This window comes from Colobus angolensis, unplaced genomic scaffold, assembly GCF_000951035.1.
Source record: "Colobus angolensis palliatus isolate OR3802 unplaced genomic scaffold, Cang.pa_1.0 Scaffold31, whole genome shotgun sequence".
Lineage (NCBI taxonomy): Eukaryota > Metazoa > Chordata > Mammalia > Primates > Cercopithecidae > Colobus > Colobus angolensis.
This window is the reverse complement of record NW_012116377.1, coordinates 6,906,088-6,924,292: the sequence shown is the minus strand read 5'-3', so window position 1 is coordinate 6,924,292 and position 18,205 is coordinate 6,906,088. Positions and strand designations below refer to the sequence as shown.

General features: G+C 40.2%; 1 protein-coding gene across 2 annotated transcripts in view; it reads right to left on the bottom strand.

Annotated features, from left to right (window-relative positions):
* Positions 1-1,256: 1,256 nt before the first annotated feature.
* Positions 1,257-18,205, bottom strand: part of TXNRD3 (thioredoxin reductase 3) — a 47,926-nt gene continuing 30,977 nt past the window's right edge. The window contains exons 10-15 of one of the 2 annotated variants that reach the window (XM_011950745.1): positions 16,136-16,212; positions 15,418-15,574; positions 9,163-9,270; positions 4,854-4,949; positions 2,259-2,393; positions 1,257-1,732 (exon numbers count right to left, since the gene is read on the bottom strand). In XM_011950745.1, the coding sequence (XP_011806135.1) occupies positions 1,670-1,732; positions 2,259-2,393; positions 4,854-4,949; positions 9,163-9,270; positions 15,418-15,574; positions 16,136-16,212 (636 nt within the window). In that variant the 3' untranslated portion in view covers positions 1,257-1,669. The remainder of the gene's footprint in view (positions 1,733-2,258; positions 2,394-4,853; positions 4,950-9,162; positions 9,271-15,417; positions 15,575-16,135; positions 16,213-18,205) is intronic. The other variant, XM_011950746.1, reaches the window with a different exon arrangement.

Sequence of the window (18,205 nt, the reverse complement as noted above, 5' to 3'; positions counted from 1 at the left end):
TTTGTAGGGACATGGATGCAGCTGGAAACCATCATTCTTAGCAAACTATCACAAGAACAGAAAACCAAACACCGCATGTTCTAACTCATAGGTGGGAACTGAACAATGACATCACTTGGACTCAGGAAGGGGAACATCACACATCGGGGCCTATCATGGGGAGGCGGGGAGGGGGGAGGGATTGCATTGGGAGTTATACCTGATATAAATGACGAATTGATGGGTGCTGAGGAGTTGATGGGTGCAGCACACCAACATGGCACACATATGTAACAAACCTGCACGTTATGCACATGTACCCTAGAATTTAAAGTATAATAAAAAAAAAAAAAGAAATTAATAACATTTCCCTCTGCCTCCTGCTGCACTGTTTCTGCCACATGGATAGCAATTACCCCACCACACTTTACACCTTTTAGACACATTTGTACTTTTTTCTCCCAAATAAAAAAGCCACTCTATAATTAGGTCCTATGTCAGTTTTCTTTGGGTTCCCAGTCCCACTACCCCGCTGCTCCATTCCTGCCTCCAGAGACGGTAGCAAAATGCCTGTCTACAAACAGTGTTCCTAACTGTTGGCTTAACATTTGTCTTTTAAGACAAATGGCTAGAAATTCTGACCCTAGCCTATCCAATCTTAAGCTAAACAGCTAGTGTGGCTCATGAGAGCAAGTGGCTTAAAAGAGCCTTGCATTGGCTACTGTGTGGCATACTCAAGAAAACAGAGGACCTTGGATGGGCCTCTGTCTTCAAGGACCTCTGAAATGCTGACATGTTTGTAAATTCTCATGCAACCACTTAATATTACCCATATTCATTTATGGAACTTGACCATCATTAAATAGACTGTGATAGAATTATTTCACAGTTAAATTAGTTAGATTTCACATAATATAGTATTAAGAACTTTTGGAAATATTACTATTAAGGTCAACATGAAAAAGCAATTCAAGTACTTTTATATTACATGAGATATTTTGTTCAGTGTAGAGATATTAATTAGGGGAGAATAGCTTCAAGGTTATCACCACCAAGTAATGAGTGTGAGTGTGAAGCACGAGTCAGCGTTTTGAGAGTAGGTTAAATGTGCCTCAAAAAAGAAAAGAGATGACTAACCTTACATAGTGTGTACAGCTTCCTGCTAATGCACATGGTCCTCTGCAGACAGCTATCCAAATGCAGCCCACAGACACTGTTCACCAGTGAGCATGTGTGAATTCTAGGCCCACATACTAGAAAACCACCACTTTATAGAGTTTCATAACTGAAAATATATTTCCATAGAAACAACAAAGCAAAGGGGATGAAAACAATGGCGACCAGAAAAGCTAACTTAGGTGAATGGTGCCACTCAAAGGTCTTTCCGAGGGAAGCTCAGTCCTGGCTTGCGAGAGTCGGCCTTGGCTCACCTCACAACAGGGCTCCAAGCTAAGGCGTCAAGGAAGCAGTCCCACTGCTTCCCGCAGTCAGCGAGACTACAAGGCAGATGCTCACTGCTGTCCTGTCTCCTTGTCTACTTTCTCATCTCAGTGTTGTAAGGCAGCCCTGCACTGGTCCCTGAGTAACAGAGCAGCTGTCATGAGCACAGATTCATGTTTTCCAAGAGTGTTCTTATCTTTGAGAGAAATTAGAACATGACAAGGAGAACTAAACAGCAGCAGTCCTAGCCTCAGCAGCCTTTCTGAGTGACGTCTAGTCCCGACGACTTTGTGATTTCCAAAGTCGTGAACACCTGTTCAAGAGAAAGAAAACAAATACACATTAGATGTTAGTACTGCTTTAAGAAAACACATTCTGAATATTACATTTATGCTATTCTTTAAAATATACAAATCTGGCCGGGCATGGTGGCTCATGCCTGTAATCCCAGTACTTTGGGAGGCTGAGGTGGGTGGATCACTTCAGGTTGGAAGTTCGAGACCAGCCTGGCCAACATGGTGAAACCCCATCTCTACTAAAAACAGAAAAATTAGTCAGGCATGGTGGTGCACACTTGTAGTGTAGTCCCAGCTACTCAGGAGGCTGAGGTGGGAGAATCACTTGAACCTGGGAGGTGGAGGTTGCAGTGAGTCAAGATCATGCCACTGCACTCCAGCCTGGGTGACAGAGTGAGACCCTGTCTGAAAAAAAATTAAATTAAATTAAATTAAAAATAAAATATACAAATCAGTTACTAATATGACATCTGACAAGTGCTTTATAATAGTTTTTCAAACTACATCAACTGAAGCCAATTTTTAAAACCTCCTGTTTCCTACCTCCCCACATGTGGGGTGAATTCCAATGGTGTCATCAAGTAGCTGTTTTGTGAGCCCACATTTCATTGCAGCTGCAAATCCTTGGGTAACCTCACCGGCGTTTGGTCCAAGAATATGAAATCCTATCACCCGATCCTTTAATACAGAAACAAAACAAAGAGAATCCCTGTAGGTTAATGGTCTGAGTACGGATCCATTCACTGCAAGTTCACAGTTAAAATATGCAGTATCTACTACAGAAAAGGAACTTCAATGTCAAAGTCAGCAGAGAACATTACCATGAAACTAAGCCACTGTAAGAGTCTGTTAAATGAGCCAGTAAATGCACATCCAGAGTTAATTTGCACTCAAATTTACTAGAACAAACAATTTACCCACTGCATGAAGGAGTTCATTAGTATGATGTAAATTTCCAAATTATGCTGAGACAATGCTCAACAACAACATAACAAATATGAATTAAAGTCCAACACTGGCATAACTCTGGGGCAGCAGGTTTTACTGGAAATAAGAGGTTGCTGGCCCAGGAAGCAAGATGCCCTGCTCCCAACATCAAGTGGAGACAAAGGACAGGCTGGTGCAGGGCTGCCACCCAGGACTGTGTGCTGAGAGGTATGGGGTGCAGGCAATGAGCTGACCCACTGAGATGGGAAGCAAGATGTGCAGTCATTTGCAACAGTAATGGTGCATTCTAGGCTGTCCATTTGTCAATGTTCCTTCATAGCATTATCCTTCACTGTGATCTTCAACAGTAAAAGCATACAAGAGATGAAGAGAAAGACTATAAAAGGGCAACAGAGGCCAGGGCCAGGAGAAATCCTTGCCCACTGAGCTTCTGAAAAAAGCAACAGCTCAGAATAGTCACACACATCTGCATCTGCTAGCGGGCACTCCAGAGGGAAGACAGGCAGAAGCTGCCTGGGCTGGGGCTTCAGAGTGAGTGTTCAGGGCCCACGGAAGACTACTGCATTGGTACCTGAGGTGGTGGGTTGCTCAGCAAACAGAAAAGGGGGGTGGCTCAGAGCAAAGTAAAGACACATGGTGAGAATCTCCACTGATAACTGTAAATGAAGGTCCTGAGTGAGGGAAGTCTCATTTACAATTTTGACCTTAGAGCTGGAATCAAGTATTTCCATTTCATAAGTTCGAGGGTTCTGCTCAAGAAATAGGCATGTGGCCAGGGTAAAGGAAAAGGACACACTCCCTATGGTTAAAGAGCAAGGCCAAGAGTGTGTCCTGGGGACCTAGGCGGGAGCCAGAGGGGTGGCGTGGGACACAGCAGAGGGGCTCAGAGATGGGAAATGGGGCTGACAGCCACAGAGGCGCAGCCCACACCTTCATGAGGAGGTCAGAACTAGCATGACAGCTGCAAGTCCCACCTTCAGCAGCGGCTCTCCCATCAAACCCCAACCCTCTCACTTTCGGAGAGTAACAATGTGTACAGTCTCTCCCTGCTCCCTTTGGAAAGGCCGCTCACAACTGCCAAAAATTGACCTCAGATAACTGTCCCAAAGAATCAGGATGTAGCCCAGCACATGAGCACCCACTCTCAGGAGCACAGCTGCGAACCTGCCCAACCTGAAGCATTTCAGGGCCATTATGACCACCATCCCTGTCACTGCCCTGTAGCCATGTGCAACTACCAAGAGACTAAGCCCTAGAGCTCTGGATGACTTCATCATTCAGGCAAAAGAGCACATGCTAATGGGCTACTAGCCTGGGACACCCTGTTCTGTTATACTGAAAATAAGATAAATACAGAGATGTGAGAATTAAACAAGATAATGACTGCTGTTCAGTAAACTTTTATGTAAATGTCACTTGTTGCAGTTCATATTTATCTATTTATATGTTTCCTCTCCCCAGACAGATGATAAACTCTTCAAGAGAAGAACCAAGTCTTAACACTGCTTTCTACATTCGGAATTCTTTATAAAGCAAATTATAAATAAACTGTGCTTTAAACTACGCTACTGAGGAAGGCTGTTAACCATTTTGATGCTCACCACTGGTAACTGGGAGGAGGAAAGCCTCCAATAATGGGCTGCTGCTTTAGTGAAAGCATCAGGAATTAGCTCAGGAAGTCAAGTTTCACTTTGTGTGAACATCTCCATCTAAAGATTTTTGACAGACATTCAGTCTGTTTATAAAATGCATACATACAACTTATTATTTGATGACCAAAATTTTCACAGATCTTCTAGTTCTAAACTATCAAGTTTAAACTATCAGACTATCAAGATGGCCCTGGGAAAAGGCAGCTTTCAGTGATGTATTTTGAGTGGACACTGGTAGGGCTCAATCACAAACTGTCACTGCTCAGCCTCTGTGACATGTTAACTAAATGACAACAAGGAGGTGCTCTGCATTGTCCTGAAAGCTACCTTAGAAAGATTATAAAAACGGAGCAGTCCCAGCTGCTCAGGAGGCTGAAGCAGGAGGATCACTTGAGGTCAGGAGTTGGAGACCAGTCTGGGCAACATGGCAAGATTCCCTCTCCAAAAAAAAAGAAAAAAAATTATAGACATCCAAATACTAAAAATAAAAGCTACATTTAAATATCACAGCATTTTGGCTTCTAGTGGTATTACATACATGGTCTAATTTATTGCAGATTATCTTTGCGTAACAAGTGTTGTTCTCTCTGCCAGCTACTGTCCATTCAAGAGGCCAGAACAAAGTATGATATATCTGGAAGATAAAAGAGAGAAAAAGGGCAGAATTAATGTATATGGAAACCATTCCTTGATAGGCTCTTTAATTCTATAAAGACAATAATCTCCATAGCAGCTTTCAGAAATTTAAAGTTCAGTGACCCCAACTTTATGTATCTGTTGGGAGCCCCGGGGTCAAGGCTCCTGAAATGCTAGCTGCCTTCGTGTGTTGGCTGTTGTTTTGCTTGCTTGGCTGTAAGTCCAAGCAAAAATCCACAAACAAAATTTAGTTTTCACACATGTATAGAGTACCAGCAACCCAAGGCACAGCACCAGGCACAGGCTCTCGTGCGGGCTGCAGAGTTGAAGACTGAGATCCTGACGTCAACGCTGACCCTGATAACAGGGCTTATGTTCCAGCAAACTTAAGGAGGAGCAGAAGAAATAAAACAGCTCCAGTCATTTAGAGCTCAGAACATAGCAATGGGAGAGCAGGAATCATGTCTCTCACATTTCTGTCCCCAGGCCCTCACGCCAATGCCTCTATGCCTCTTCAATCTGGCTCAGTCTTCTAAGAACCAGAATAAAATGCCATGTGCCCTCTCTCCAGCTTGGGGTTGCTGTGGTCTCCCAGTGTTGCACCTCTGAATCACTCCATACACAAACAGGCAGTTAATACTGGGTGACAGAACTGGAAATGTAGTATGAACAATAATCCACAATGGATGGATTTAAATTTTAAAATACCACCCAGAAATAATCATTTTGAATGTTAGGGAAAAGCATCAATTGCTGGTGCATGTAGAGTTAAAACAAAATTTTTATTAAGGAGGTATCACAATAAACAGTTACTTGTAGCCAAAAAAAAAAAATTGATTTAACTTGTTTTTAACAGAAGAGAAATAAACTCTTCTACCCATTTTTTTGTTTGTTTGTTTTGAGAAAGGGTCTCACTTTGTCACCCAAGCTGGAGTACAGTGGTGAGATCTCGGCTCACTGCAGCCTTGACTGCCAAGGTTCGAGCAATCCTCCTGCCTCAGTCCCTGAGTAGCTGGGACCACAGGTGCGCGTCTCCACACCTGGCTAATTTTTGTATTTTTTGTAGAGATGGGGTGTCGCCATGTAGCCCAGGCTTGTCTCGAACTTCTGAGCTCAAGTGACCCACCTGCCTCAGCCTCCCAAAATGCAAGGATTACAGGTGTGAGTCACCACCCCCCACCACTTCTACCTATTTTAATACAAACATTTTAATCTCTGCAGCTACTAGAAACAGAAGAGAAATGTTTCTTTATCTTAGAATACGCTTTCCTAAAAACACACCTCTAAGGTTAAAAAGAGATGGTACAAACTCTTACCAGGTTTTTTTTTTTTTTTTTTTTTTTGTGAGACAGAGTCTCACTCTTTCACCCAGGCTGGAGTGCAGTGGCACGAACTTGGCTCACTGCAAGCTCGGCCTCCTGGTTTCCCTTACCAGGTTTTAAACATGATTTTTAAAACAGTAAGCTACTATTTCTGATGTGTTCCATCACTTCTGCTATGAAGGAAGGAGGTGAACACTCACACTTCCCCCCATCTCCTTTCATTCTTTCACTGGTTTTGTCAAATGTGGTTTTTCCTTCTAGCACTTTGAAGATTTTACTATATTTAAATTTCTTACCCTTCTGGTTCAAAGTGGATGTGAAGTGTGGATCCAACTTCCAACTTTATATTTTTCCTTAATAGCTACCCACTTATTCCAGCACCCTTTTAATGGATGGCCTGTGTTTTACCATGGATTTAAAATATGACCTTATCACATACTAATTCTTACGAGCATTTGAATCCATTTCTGGGTTTCACATTCTGTTCTACTGATCTTGCTGTCCATCTGTGTGCCACTGCTGCACAACGGTAAGCACTGCAGCCATGTGGTAAAGTTTCATATTTAATTAGGGCTCTCCTCATTATTCTCGAAGTCTTTTTATCAACTTATGCACAATTACAGACATAATTTTCAAAGCTCTGCTGTGGAAAACAGTGATCTCTGATCCCACCTATTTCAATGAACCTACAGGCCACCATGTTCAACCTCTTTTATTTAATCATTTGGGTATTTACCTCTATGTTTCTAAATAACATGCTTATATTGCTACTGCCTGACTTTCCTATTTTAGGCTTTATTTATTGATTTGGCTCTATGCAAGAGCAAGATGAGCTCTCTTCCCTGGCCCCTAGCACTCACTTCAGCTCCTTCCTGCCCTCCCCATCCCCATCTTCCCAATACAGTTATATACTCTTAGCTACCACAGTTACCAGTGTTTACTTTACTATGTAAAAGCTATTGACAGACAACTTGAAAGCAACAAGCAAAGGATGAAGCTGCACCCTTAGCTCACACATTGACAAACATTAACTCAAAATGGACCACAGACCTAACTGCACTCACAATTCCTCCCATCTCCAGTCATGCACAGCATGTGTTGCAAAACAATGCTGGTCTACGATGGACAGCATATATGACTGTGGTCCCATAACATTAAAATGGAGTTGAAAAATTCCTGCCACTTAGTGACATTATAGCCATTGTAACATCATAGTGCAGCACATTATTCACTATTTGTGGTGATGCTGGTGATGCTGATACCGCACTGCCAGTCTCCAACAGTCTAGCATATATAATCATGTACAGTACATAATACTTGATAAAGATAATAAATGTGATATGACTATGATACTGATTTATGTATTTATTATACCACACATTCTACGATTATTTTAGAATGTACTCCTTCAACTTATAAATTAACTGTGAAACTGCCTCAGGCAGGTCCTTCAGGAGGTATCCAGAAGAAGGCACTGTCATCATAGGAGGTAACAGCTCCACGAGTGTTACTGCCCTGGGACAGGATGTGGTGGGAGAAGACGGTGACATTGATGTTTCTGATCCTGTGGAGGCCTAGGCTAATGTGTGTGTTTGTGTTTTCATTTTTTATAAATAAGAAGTAAAAAAATAATAATAGAAAAAAGCTTATAGAATAAGGATATAAAGAAAGAAAATATTTTGTACAGCTGTACAATGTGTTTGTGTTTCTCTATAATGGGAACTTTAAAAAAATACTAACAGATCACATTTTAAGTCCTGTCAAAAAGCAACAAATAAATAAATAAAACGGGTAAGTTGATCTGCAGCAAACCTTGGTGAAAAGACCTTAAAGTAATCCCAAAAACTTGGGGAACTTGTTTCCTATAAAGATATTCCTTTGACTGGGACACAGCCTTCTACATCCTTTCTGTCATGTGCCTGACATCTTTCTACCTTAATTTTTCATTAATTTCAGAAAGTTTTAAAACTAAATGTTAAATCCATAATTATTATCATCAATTTTCCAAGACCAATGCAAAAAGGATAGTAAAGGCCGACCAATGCAAAAAGGATAGCTTATTATTATATAAAGAGTTAATTATAAAACTCTGACAAAATGTTCTCTAAAATGTAAATTTCAAAAATAACCATCTAAAGTAACATAAGGTTTTAATTACACATTTTCCCAGCACCAGAAATTTAAATAGGAGTCTCTTAAATCCTTAGGCCATTTAACTAGGGAATATCAGTGCTATGATTTAAATAAATTCCCAATAATAAATCATACAACTAAAATGCCTTCAAGGACTATGATTTCAATTCCCTTTTACTTGAAATATCAAGTATTAATAACCCTCCAATTCTTTTTTTCTCTCTCTCTCCCGCCTACGTTGGGAGAGTGGGCAGAAAAAAGTCAATCAAACTTCCCAGCAAAAGACGATGTAAGAAAATATTTTTAAGATTATAATTGGACAGGGTTAGGGTGTAAAGGAGAGGTAGCAATAAAGGTGTGTAGAGGGCATCCTTTTGGAAATCTGAAGAGCCCACAGGCAGACAACCCTGGAACTTCCCACCTTACCACCCATAGCCATTCCTACTCCTGCATTCCCAAAAGATCTTAAAATAACTTTGAGCTTCCTTGTATAAGTTTGCTCAAATAGATTTTTGTTACGTGTAATTCAAGTGTCCTGACTTATAGATTATACTCTCCTCTTTCCCAACCATATTCTTCTTGTTTACTAGACAGACAGGGTTTAAATTAATTGCTAATTTTCCTAAAATAGGAATATGATTTCCTACAACATAACCATCATAGTAACTTGCAAATTGCTGAAATAAAAAGTCACTGCAAAGAAAAACTGTTGATTAAAAGAGTTTTTTTTAAGGAAGTAATAAAACACAATCTTACTTCTAGATTCTCTTTTTTATATACTTCAATAGCTTTTTCTTCAGCTAATCCGCAGCAACCATACTCCAGAGGAGTAAACACCGTAGTCGGAACATTAATATAATCACACTGAAAGACAAACAAATTACATTGTTTTATTTTGTGAAACTTTATAGCAAAAATCTATATTACATATATTTATATAAAGAAAATAAATGAGTCCAGTTCAGTGTAACTGATTTTTAAAACATCAACAGCTTCAGGAAAATTCTAAGGTACCTTAACAGAGACCTGGGATGGGCCCCTGACTCAGGGAAACAGACTACACACTGGCCAGCCACCAACAAATGGGACTGGCTCTCCTGGAGCACAGATTCTGAGGTCTAAAAACCAGAAGGAGGAGGTGGAGGTAGTGCCACCCATCTGCCCCTAAAGACACTCTCCAAAATGTTTTCTTTCCATGCCCATGATTCTGGGCTCTGCTCTCCTGGAGCACTTCTTCTAGGCAACCTTGAATTATGCTACTTCACTGGAAGCTGAGACCACCTCTTTGCCATTTCATATTCCTTATGCCACTGAGAGGCGAGGCAAGTATGCAGCTCAACGGTGCTGGACTGAGTGTTCCTGACCATCAAAGCGGGATGGTACATGTGTGAGTGTGTCTGGAGGGAGGTGCTAATATACGGCATGGACAAGGATGACCACAGGTCATCTCTGTAGTCCAGGGATTAAGAAAGAACTATCTCCAGAGCCTTTATCAGATTGAGTCAGAGAACAATGGACATTACAAGGTGGCACTCCTGCCTAGGAGAGGCCCCAACTTGGGAGAAGAGAGGGCCTCTCGGGCTGTGTGGAGAGGAGCTGGAATACTTTGGTGGGTGAACCATGAGACCATGTGCATGGACAGAAAGCTGTGTGTAGGTGGCAGAGAAAAGGTGGAAGGTGCCTGCCCAGTCACAGTCCCTTCAAAGGACACCACCATCCACAGCACTGTATGTTTCCTAACCCCTGCCAGTGGCCACAAGTGATTAGACTGGGGACAGCCATCTGATCTCACAAGAGCCAACACAAGCTGGCCAGAAATCTACGGAATGGCAGAAAAAGGTGGGCTGAGTCAATCCAATTCTTTCTTTTGTAGGAAAATTAAGGAAGCAAAGAAAATTTTCCAGGTGGTAGAGGAATGGGAAGAAATGGACCTGTACAGTTGTCACCAAGTTAGGCCAAGGAAGAGCACATCTCTACAAACCCCTCACTGTGCTGCTGGGCCCCAGAGCAGCTGGGACCTCACCTCCAAATGCAGGCAGGCCCAGCCCCAGTATAGTTCTCTTTCGAGGTTCTTCTGAGATTCTACCTATTAATGCCAGGATTCTTACAGTAACCTCCCTCAGTTTGCCTAGTTTGATTGAGCTTCTATTGTTTGTTACCTCAAAGAAAACCAAAATACCACCAGGTATCTCCCGAATCAATGAGAGGATTTGCATACAACACAGGTAAGTTCTCCATCAGCCTAGATTCTTATACTCTCATGCCACTTCATGGTTGCCTACCTGCAAACCATGGGTTTTATTTTCAAGCATTTATTTTCTTTTCCCAATATGGCTGAGAAAATCATATAACTATGTGAACTGCCTGGATACTTTCTGACTTCTCTGAGGCACTTACATGTTGCCAATCCATTTATTGACTGGCAACTGACTCCAGACTCCATAGCTTACATGGGAGGCCTCATTCTTTTTTTTTTTTTTTGAGACAGAGTCTCGTTCTGTGTTGCCCGAGCTGGAGTGCAGTGGCCGGATCTCAGCTCACTGCAAGCTCCGCCTCCCGGGTTTACGCCATTCTCCTGCCTCAGCCTCCCGAGTAGCTGGGACTACAGGCGCCCGCCACCTCGCCCGGCTAGTTTTTTTTATTTTTTAGTAGAAACGGGGTTTCACCATGTTAGCCAGGATGGTCTCGATCTCCTGACCTCGTGATTCGCCCATCTCGGCCTCCCAAAGTGCTGGGATTACAGGCTTGAGCCACTGAGCCCGGCCAGGAGGCCTCATTCTTAACAGATGCCTTTGTTTCCTGTTTCATATCAATTAAGAAAAATAAACAGGAAATGGCTCAACTTTGCCCCTTTCTCCTAAAAACCTTCTCCACATCGTAGACCATCTCCTCCACCTGGACTTGACTCATGCTACCCTTCTCATAGGCTTCTTTCTATCTTGTGCCTTTCATCTCTTTCTTTATACTCTACACATATTGCTCCATATTCTAATCCCTCCTCCCCATAGTCACCACGATTAACTCCTTACAGCATTAGGCAACTGCTCTGCCGACATATACCCCAAAATGTTATTTGCAGTTGAGATAATTCCTTGCACGTTTAGCATTCCTGGCCCTCATCCATTAATGCCAGCAGAGCCCCCTCCCCAGTGGCCGGCCTCATGCACCAAATACACCCACCCACAAGGTCTCCATGTAAGGCCTTGGTAGGTACCTGGGGGATGAAGCAAAGCAGTACATTGCATTCTTCGTGAAGAATCCATGCCCAAACCTCTTCATCTGAACACACTCATGCAAAAACAATTGGAGAAATTCAGAATGTGGGACATTCTACAAGAAAAGTAACCTGGATTCATCAAAAAGTCAGAGTTAAGAACTGGAATAAGATAAGGATGCCCACTGTCACCAGTCTTATTCAACACAGTACTAGAAGTCCTAGCCAGAGCAGTCAGGATGAGAAAGAAATAACAGGCATCCAAATTGGGAAAACAGGAAGTGAAATTGTCCCTCTTTGCAGACAATATGATCTCATATGTAGAAAAACCTAAAGATTCCACCAAAAACTCTTAGAACTGATAAATGAATTCAGTGAAGTTGCAGGATACAAAAATCAACATACAAAAATCAGTAGTGTTTCTATACACCAACAACAAACTGAAAAAGAAATCAATAAAGCAATTCCATTTACAATAGCTACAAAAAATAAAATAAAACATTTAGGAATAAATTGAATCAAGTAGGTGAAACCACTCTACAACGAAAACTGCAAAACACTGGTGAAAGAAACTGAAGAAGATACAAAAATATAGAAAGATATCCCATGTTCATGAATTGGAAGGATTAACACTGTTAAAATGACCATACTACTCAAAGCAATCTACAGATTCGATCCAATCTCTATCAAAATACCAATGACAGTCTTCACAGTAGTAAAAAAAAAATCTTAAAATTTTCACGAAACCACAAAAGATGCCAAAAAGCCAAAGTAATACTGAACAAAAAGAAGCAAGCTGGAGGCATTACACTACCTGATTTCAAAATATACTACAAGTTATAGTACCCAAAACAGCATGATAGTAATATGAAAACAGACACATAGACTATGGAACAGAACAGTGAACTCAGAAATAAAACCACGTACTTACAGCTAACTAATTTTTGACAAAGGCACCAAGAACATACACTGGAAAGGACACCATCTTTAGTAAATAGTAGTGGGAAAACAGTATATGTAGAAGAATGAAACTGGACCTCTGTATCTCACCATGTGGAAAAATCAATTCAAAATGAATTAAAGACTTAAATATAAGGCCCCAAATTATAAAACTGCTAGACTAAAACAGGAGAAATCCTTCTGGACACTGGTCTAGGCCAAGATTTTATAGATAAGACCTCAAAAACACAGGCAACAAAATGAAAACAGATAAATCAGACTGTATCAAACTAAAAAGCTTCTGTAATCAGTAAAGGAAACAATCAACAGAGTAAATAGACAACCTGTAAAATGGGAGAAAATATTTGTAAACTATCCATCTGAGAAGGTACTAGTATCCCTATACCAGGAACTCGAACAACTCAGAGCAAAAAAAAGAATCTGATTTAAAAATGGGCAAAGGATCTGAATAGATGTTTCTCATAAGACATACACATGGGCAACAAGTATATGAAAAAATGCTCAGTATCACTAATCATCAGGAAAATGCATATCAAAGCCACAATGAGATACCATATCCTGGTTAGAATGGCTATTATCAAAAAGACAAAAAATAACAAAGGTTGGTGAGGATGTGGAAAAAGGGGAACTCTTACACACTGTTAGTGAGAATGGAAACTAGCACAGCCACTATGGAACACAGTATGGAACGTCTTCAAAATACTAAAACTAGAACCCCCATATGATCCAGCAATCCCAGTACTAATATTTATCCAAAGGAAAGAATCTGTGTGTCAAAAAGATATCTGCACACCCATGTTTACTGCAGCACTATTCAAAACAGGAAAAATATGGACTCAATCTAAGCATCCATAATGGATGAATGGATAAATAAAACGTACTATATAAACACAATGAAATACTATTTAGCCATAAAGAATAAAATCCGATCCTTCACAGCAACATGAATGAGCCTGGAAGACATTATATTAATGAAACAAGCTGGGCACAGAAAGACAAATACTGCATGTTGTCACTCATATGTGGGAGTTAAAAAAGTTGGAGAGGTTGGTTAACAGACACAAAATTACAGCTAAACAGAAGGAGTTAAGTCCTAGTGCTTTACAACACTGTAGGGTGAACATAACTCACAAGAATTCACTGCGTATTTCCAAAAAGTTAAAAGAGGATATAACAGAATGTTCCCACACAAATAAATGACAAATGTTTGAGGTAATAGATATGCTAACTACCCTGATTTGATCATTACACATTGTATCTGTGTATCAAAATATCACTCTGTATCCCATAAATATGTACAATCATTATGTGTAAACTAAAAATAAAAGGAAAAAAGTCAGAGTCATAAAAAGTAAAAAACAAATAAAGGCAGGGGGACTGTATCAGACTAAGAGACTTAAGCATCATAAGAGCCACATGTACTGTGCGAATCAAAACACACACACACTCTTAAGGAACAACTGAGGAAATGAGTATTATAGTACTTTTGTTGAACTTCTCAGATATGGCAATGGAACTGTATTTACGGAGGTAAACATCTTTGTACTTACGAGGTATATGCTGAAGTAGTTAGGGACAAATGTCATTGATGCCTGCCACTTCAAAAAGTGGCAGCAAAAAAGCTCAGCAAAAGAAAAAAGGAATATGAACTACACATACACATATTCAGAAAAGGAGAGACAGAACAAAAACAGCAGGATGTGAATAACTGGGGAATCTAGGTGAAAGGTTCAATATAGGCGATTGTTTTGGTAGTCTTTCTGTCTTTTGACATCTTTCTAAATAAAAGTTGGGGGACATAAAGGTATCAACAGATCCCTACTGCCTAGAGAAGGCCCTACCAATTCTTCTTTGTGGCAAAGATTTTTGATGATCTGGAACCAAATTAGTTTTCCAACCTCTTTTTCAATTGTACTTCCCTATCACCAGCTACTCTGCCTACACACATTCCAAAATGTTCTATTGCACTGTGTTTGGGACAATTTTTCTTTGCATGAGATGGTACACTCAGCATTCCTGACCCCACCCACTAATGCAGCAGGGCCCTTCCCCAGTCATCCGTCTCCCACCAACTCTACCACATGGCCACAGACAGAGCTCCTGATGGAGCTGAGCAGTACTTCCCCAGCTGAAAGCTCCTGGGACACTACTCATAGTCCTTAGCACAAGCCAAGCACTACAGGTCTCTGTGTTCTTAGCCAAGCTATCTGCCCACCTGAAAAGTCCTTCCATCCTATAAAGCTCATTCCAAATATTTGATTTAAAAATATGAAAAGTGGAAATCCTCTGTAGACATCAACTGATTCACATTCTTGGCTTTGCAGATGATGAAACTAAGGTCCTCAGAAGTTAAACAACCCGACCATGTTTACAGGCCAAGCGGGCACTGAAGCCAGGACCAGAATCCTGACTCACACCAAGAGCTCCTATGCTATTACAGCGCAACAGTCCACTTAAGAAAAGTTTTCCCCCTCCCTGCAGCTAGAATTAAACAATCCCTTCAGTGTCCCTAGAGTAACCTGCAGACAGCACTCTGGCACACAACCATACTCTGTCTTCTGTTCAGTCTCTGCCTGCCTGACTCGTGATCCCACCTACCTGATAAGCCCCTGGGGCTGACCATGGCCACTGCTTTGTTTATCACCCAGCATAATATCTTGCACACAGTGGACACTCAAAAATATTTATTTTAATCCATTAGTAAATAGTAAGTCTACTGCAAATTATATCTCTGAGGAACCCTTTACTGGGAAAACAAGCACACAAGTTTTACTTGTATTAGTTTTAAAAATCATGATCTTGATTACGATATTATCTCAAAAACAGCAGAAACTTACCTTTTCTAAAGAGGCCCCAAAAAGTCTCCGAGCTAGCAGCTTGCCTGACTGTATGGCGACAGGAGTGAGCTCTGGCTTACCCTCCAAAATATCCCCAACAGCACAGACATATGGCACACTGGTCTGTTCCACATCATTTACAGGTATTTTTCCACTTCTATTAGTTTTTGAAATGGGAAAAAAAATATATTACAACTCACTCTACACTTCTGGGTGACTAACACTATTAGCCAAAAGACTATATACATAGAGAAAAGACCTCTCTTAAAACTCATGCACCTCAGGATATCAATTATCTATAAGGTCAATGACTTAACGTAACAAGGGTTTCTGTAGCTCCAAAAGAAAATATCTCTGGTGAAACCACGGGCATTTCCCGGACGCCTACGATATCTGCAGACTGCCTCCACAGACTCACTTAGAGCTTTGGAATTTATCTCTTTTCCTGACCAAGGACATAAAGATATGCTCTAAATCACAGACATTAGGTGAATATATCTCTGAAATTATTTTTTAAAGTCATCGTCCAATATATGAGCTTTTAAAGGCATGCAATAAGAGTTACTGATTGATGAAGAAATTGATTATAAAGAGCTGGTACTGAACTTATAAGATAAATTAAGATATATCTCAGTAATTAAATGAGAATTTCTTAGAGGTGACCTGCAGAAACCTATTGCTTTGTGCAGCAACAGTGCAATGATCCCAATATACTTACTTCTCATTAATTTTGACACCAATCTTCTCCAAGCCTATTTTCCTTGTACAGGAGTCACGACCAATAGCTAACAAAACCTGCATTTGGAGAGAAATCAAAAACACAAATTATTCATATCAGGAATGAAAGAGGGAACATCACTATAGATCCTTCAGACATCAAAAGGGTAATAATAGAATATTACAAACAATCAATGCCAATAAATCTAACAGCTTAAGGTAAAATAGATTCCTTAAAAGACACAACTTACCAAACTTACACAAGTCTGAAAAGCCTACAGACTAAATTACGTCCCTTCAAAATTTATATGCTGAAATCCTATCTCCAAGTACCTCTGAGGGTGACTATATTTGGAGACAGAGCCTTTACAGAGGTAATTAAGGTAAAATAGGACATATGGGTGTGGCTTAATCCAGTATGACTGGTGTGCTTATAAGAAGAGGAGGACATGGGCAACACAGACCAAAGGATGACCATGTGAGGACACAAGGAGAAGACAGTCATGTACAAGCCTAGGACACAGGCCTGAGAAGAAACTAACCCTGTCAACACCTTGATCTTAGACTTTCAGCCTCTAGAACTGTGAGAAATACATTTCTGTTGTTTAGGCCCCCCGGTCGGTGGTACTCTTCCAGAACTGTGAGAAAATAACTGTTGGTTAAGCCACCCAGTTTACGGTATTTTGCTATGGCAGCCCTGGCAAACTAATATGCCCTATACCATTAAAGAAACTGAATTCTCAATTTGTAAACTTCTCATAAATTAATTCTAGATCCAGATAGCTTCTCTAGGAAAGTCTATGGAATACTTCAGTAAGAAATAATGCTAATGGTATAAAAACTCTTCCAGGAAAGAAAGACGAAAAGGTAGCACTTCTCAACTCCTTTTTTATGAGGCCAGTATAAGCAGCTGACACCAAAATCAGACAAGGGCATTAAAAGAAAAGAAACCCACAAGGCAACACTCCTCATGAATATAGATGTAAAATCCTTAATGAAATGTTAGCAAATCAAATATAGCAATATATAAAAAGGATAATTGTTTGTGACCAAGAAAGTTTGTCCCCAGCAAGTGAATCTGGTTTAACATATAAAAATCCATCAATGTAATTCATCATATTAATAGAATAAAGAGAAAACAATTCAATCATCTCAACAGATGCAATAAAGCATTTCACAAAATTAAACACTCTTTCATAATTAAAATCTTCAGAATAAAAGAAAAGAAAATTTTCATCACCAGCTAAAAGGCATGTGTAGTAAACTTACAGGTCACATCCTGGCAATGATACAAGACTCAGTGTTTCACCACTAACACCAGGAACCAGACAGGCATGCCCATTCTCACAATTTCTAATCAGCACTGTATTGGAGGTCTTAGCCAGTGAAGCAAGTCAAAAAACAACAACAAAAAAAAGATTAAAAGCATGCAGACTGGAAAGGAAGAAACAAAATTGTTTTTATTTGTAGATATGAATCCTAACAAGCTACAAGGTCAATATAAAAAAAAAAAAAAACCCCGTATTTTTATATACTACCAACCAACCATTTAAAAATGCCATTTGTTATCTTTAAAAACATGAAGTATGTTTAGCAAAATATGTGAAAGACCTCTAGAGTCCAATGATAAAACACTGCTGAGAAGAACTAAGGAATACACAAGTAAATGGAAAAACAAATAAGGTTCGTATGTTGGAAAAATCAACATTGTTAAAACGTCAGCTCTTCCAAACTGACTATGGAAAAAAGACAATTCCAGCCAAAATCCCAGCAGACTTTTGTTTCTAGAAATTAAAAAGCTGTTTTTAAAGGTTATATAGAAATGCAAAGAATCTAAACAAAATTAGAGGACTCACTCTACCTGGTCTAAGACTTACCACAGAGATTCGGTAATCAAAACAATGTGGTACTGGGGAAAGGACAAATGGTCTACGGGACAGAATGAAGAGTACAGAAATAGGCCCACAGTTCAATGGTCTTTCATTGAAGATTCCAAAGCAATTCAAGAGAGAAAGGGAAGTTATCGGGAGAACCCACTCCTGATGTCTAACGTGGGTTCTTTTCTATTTCC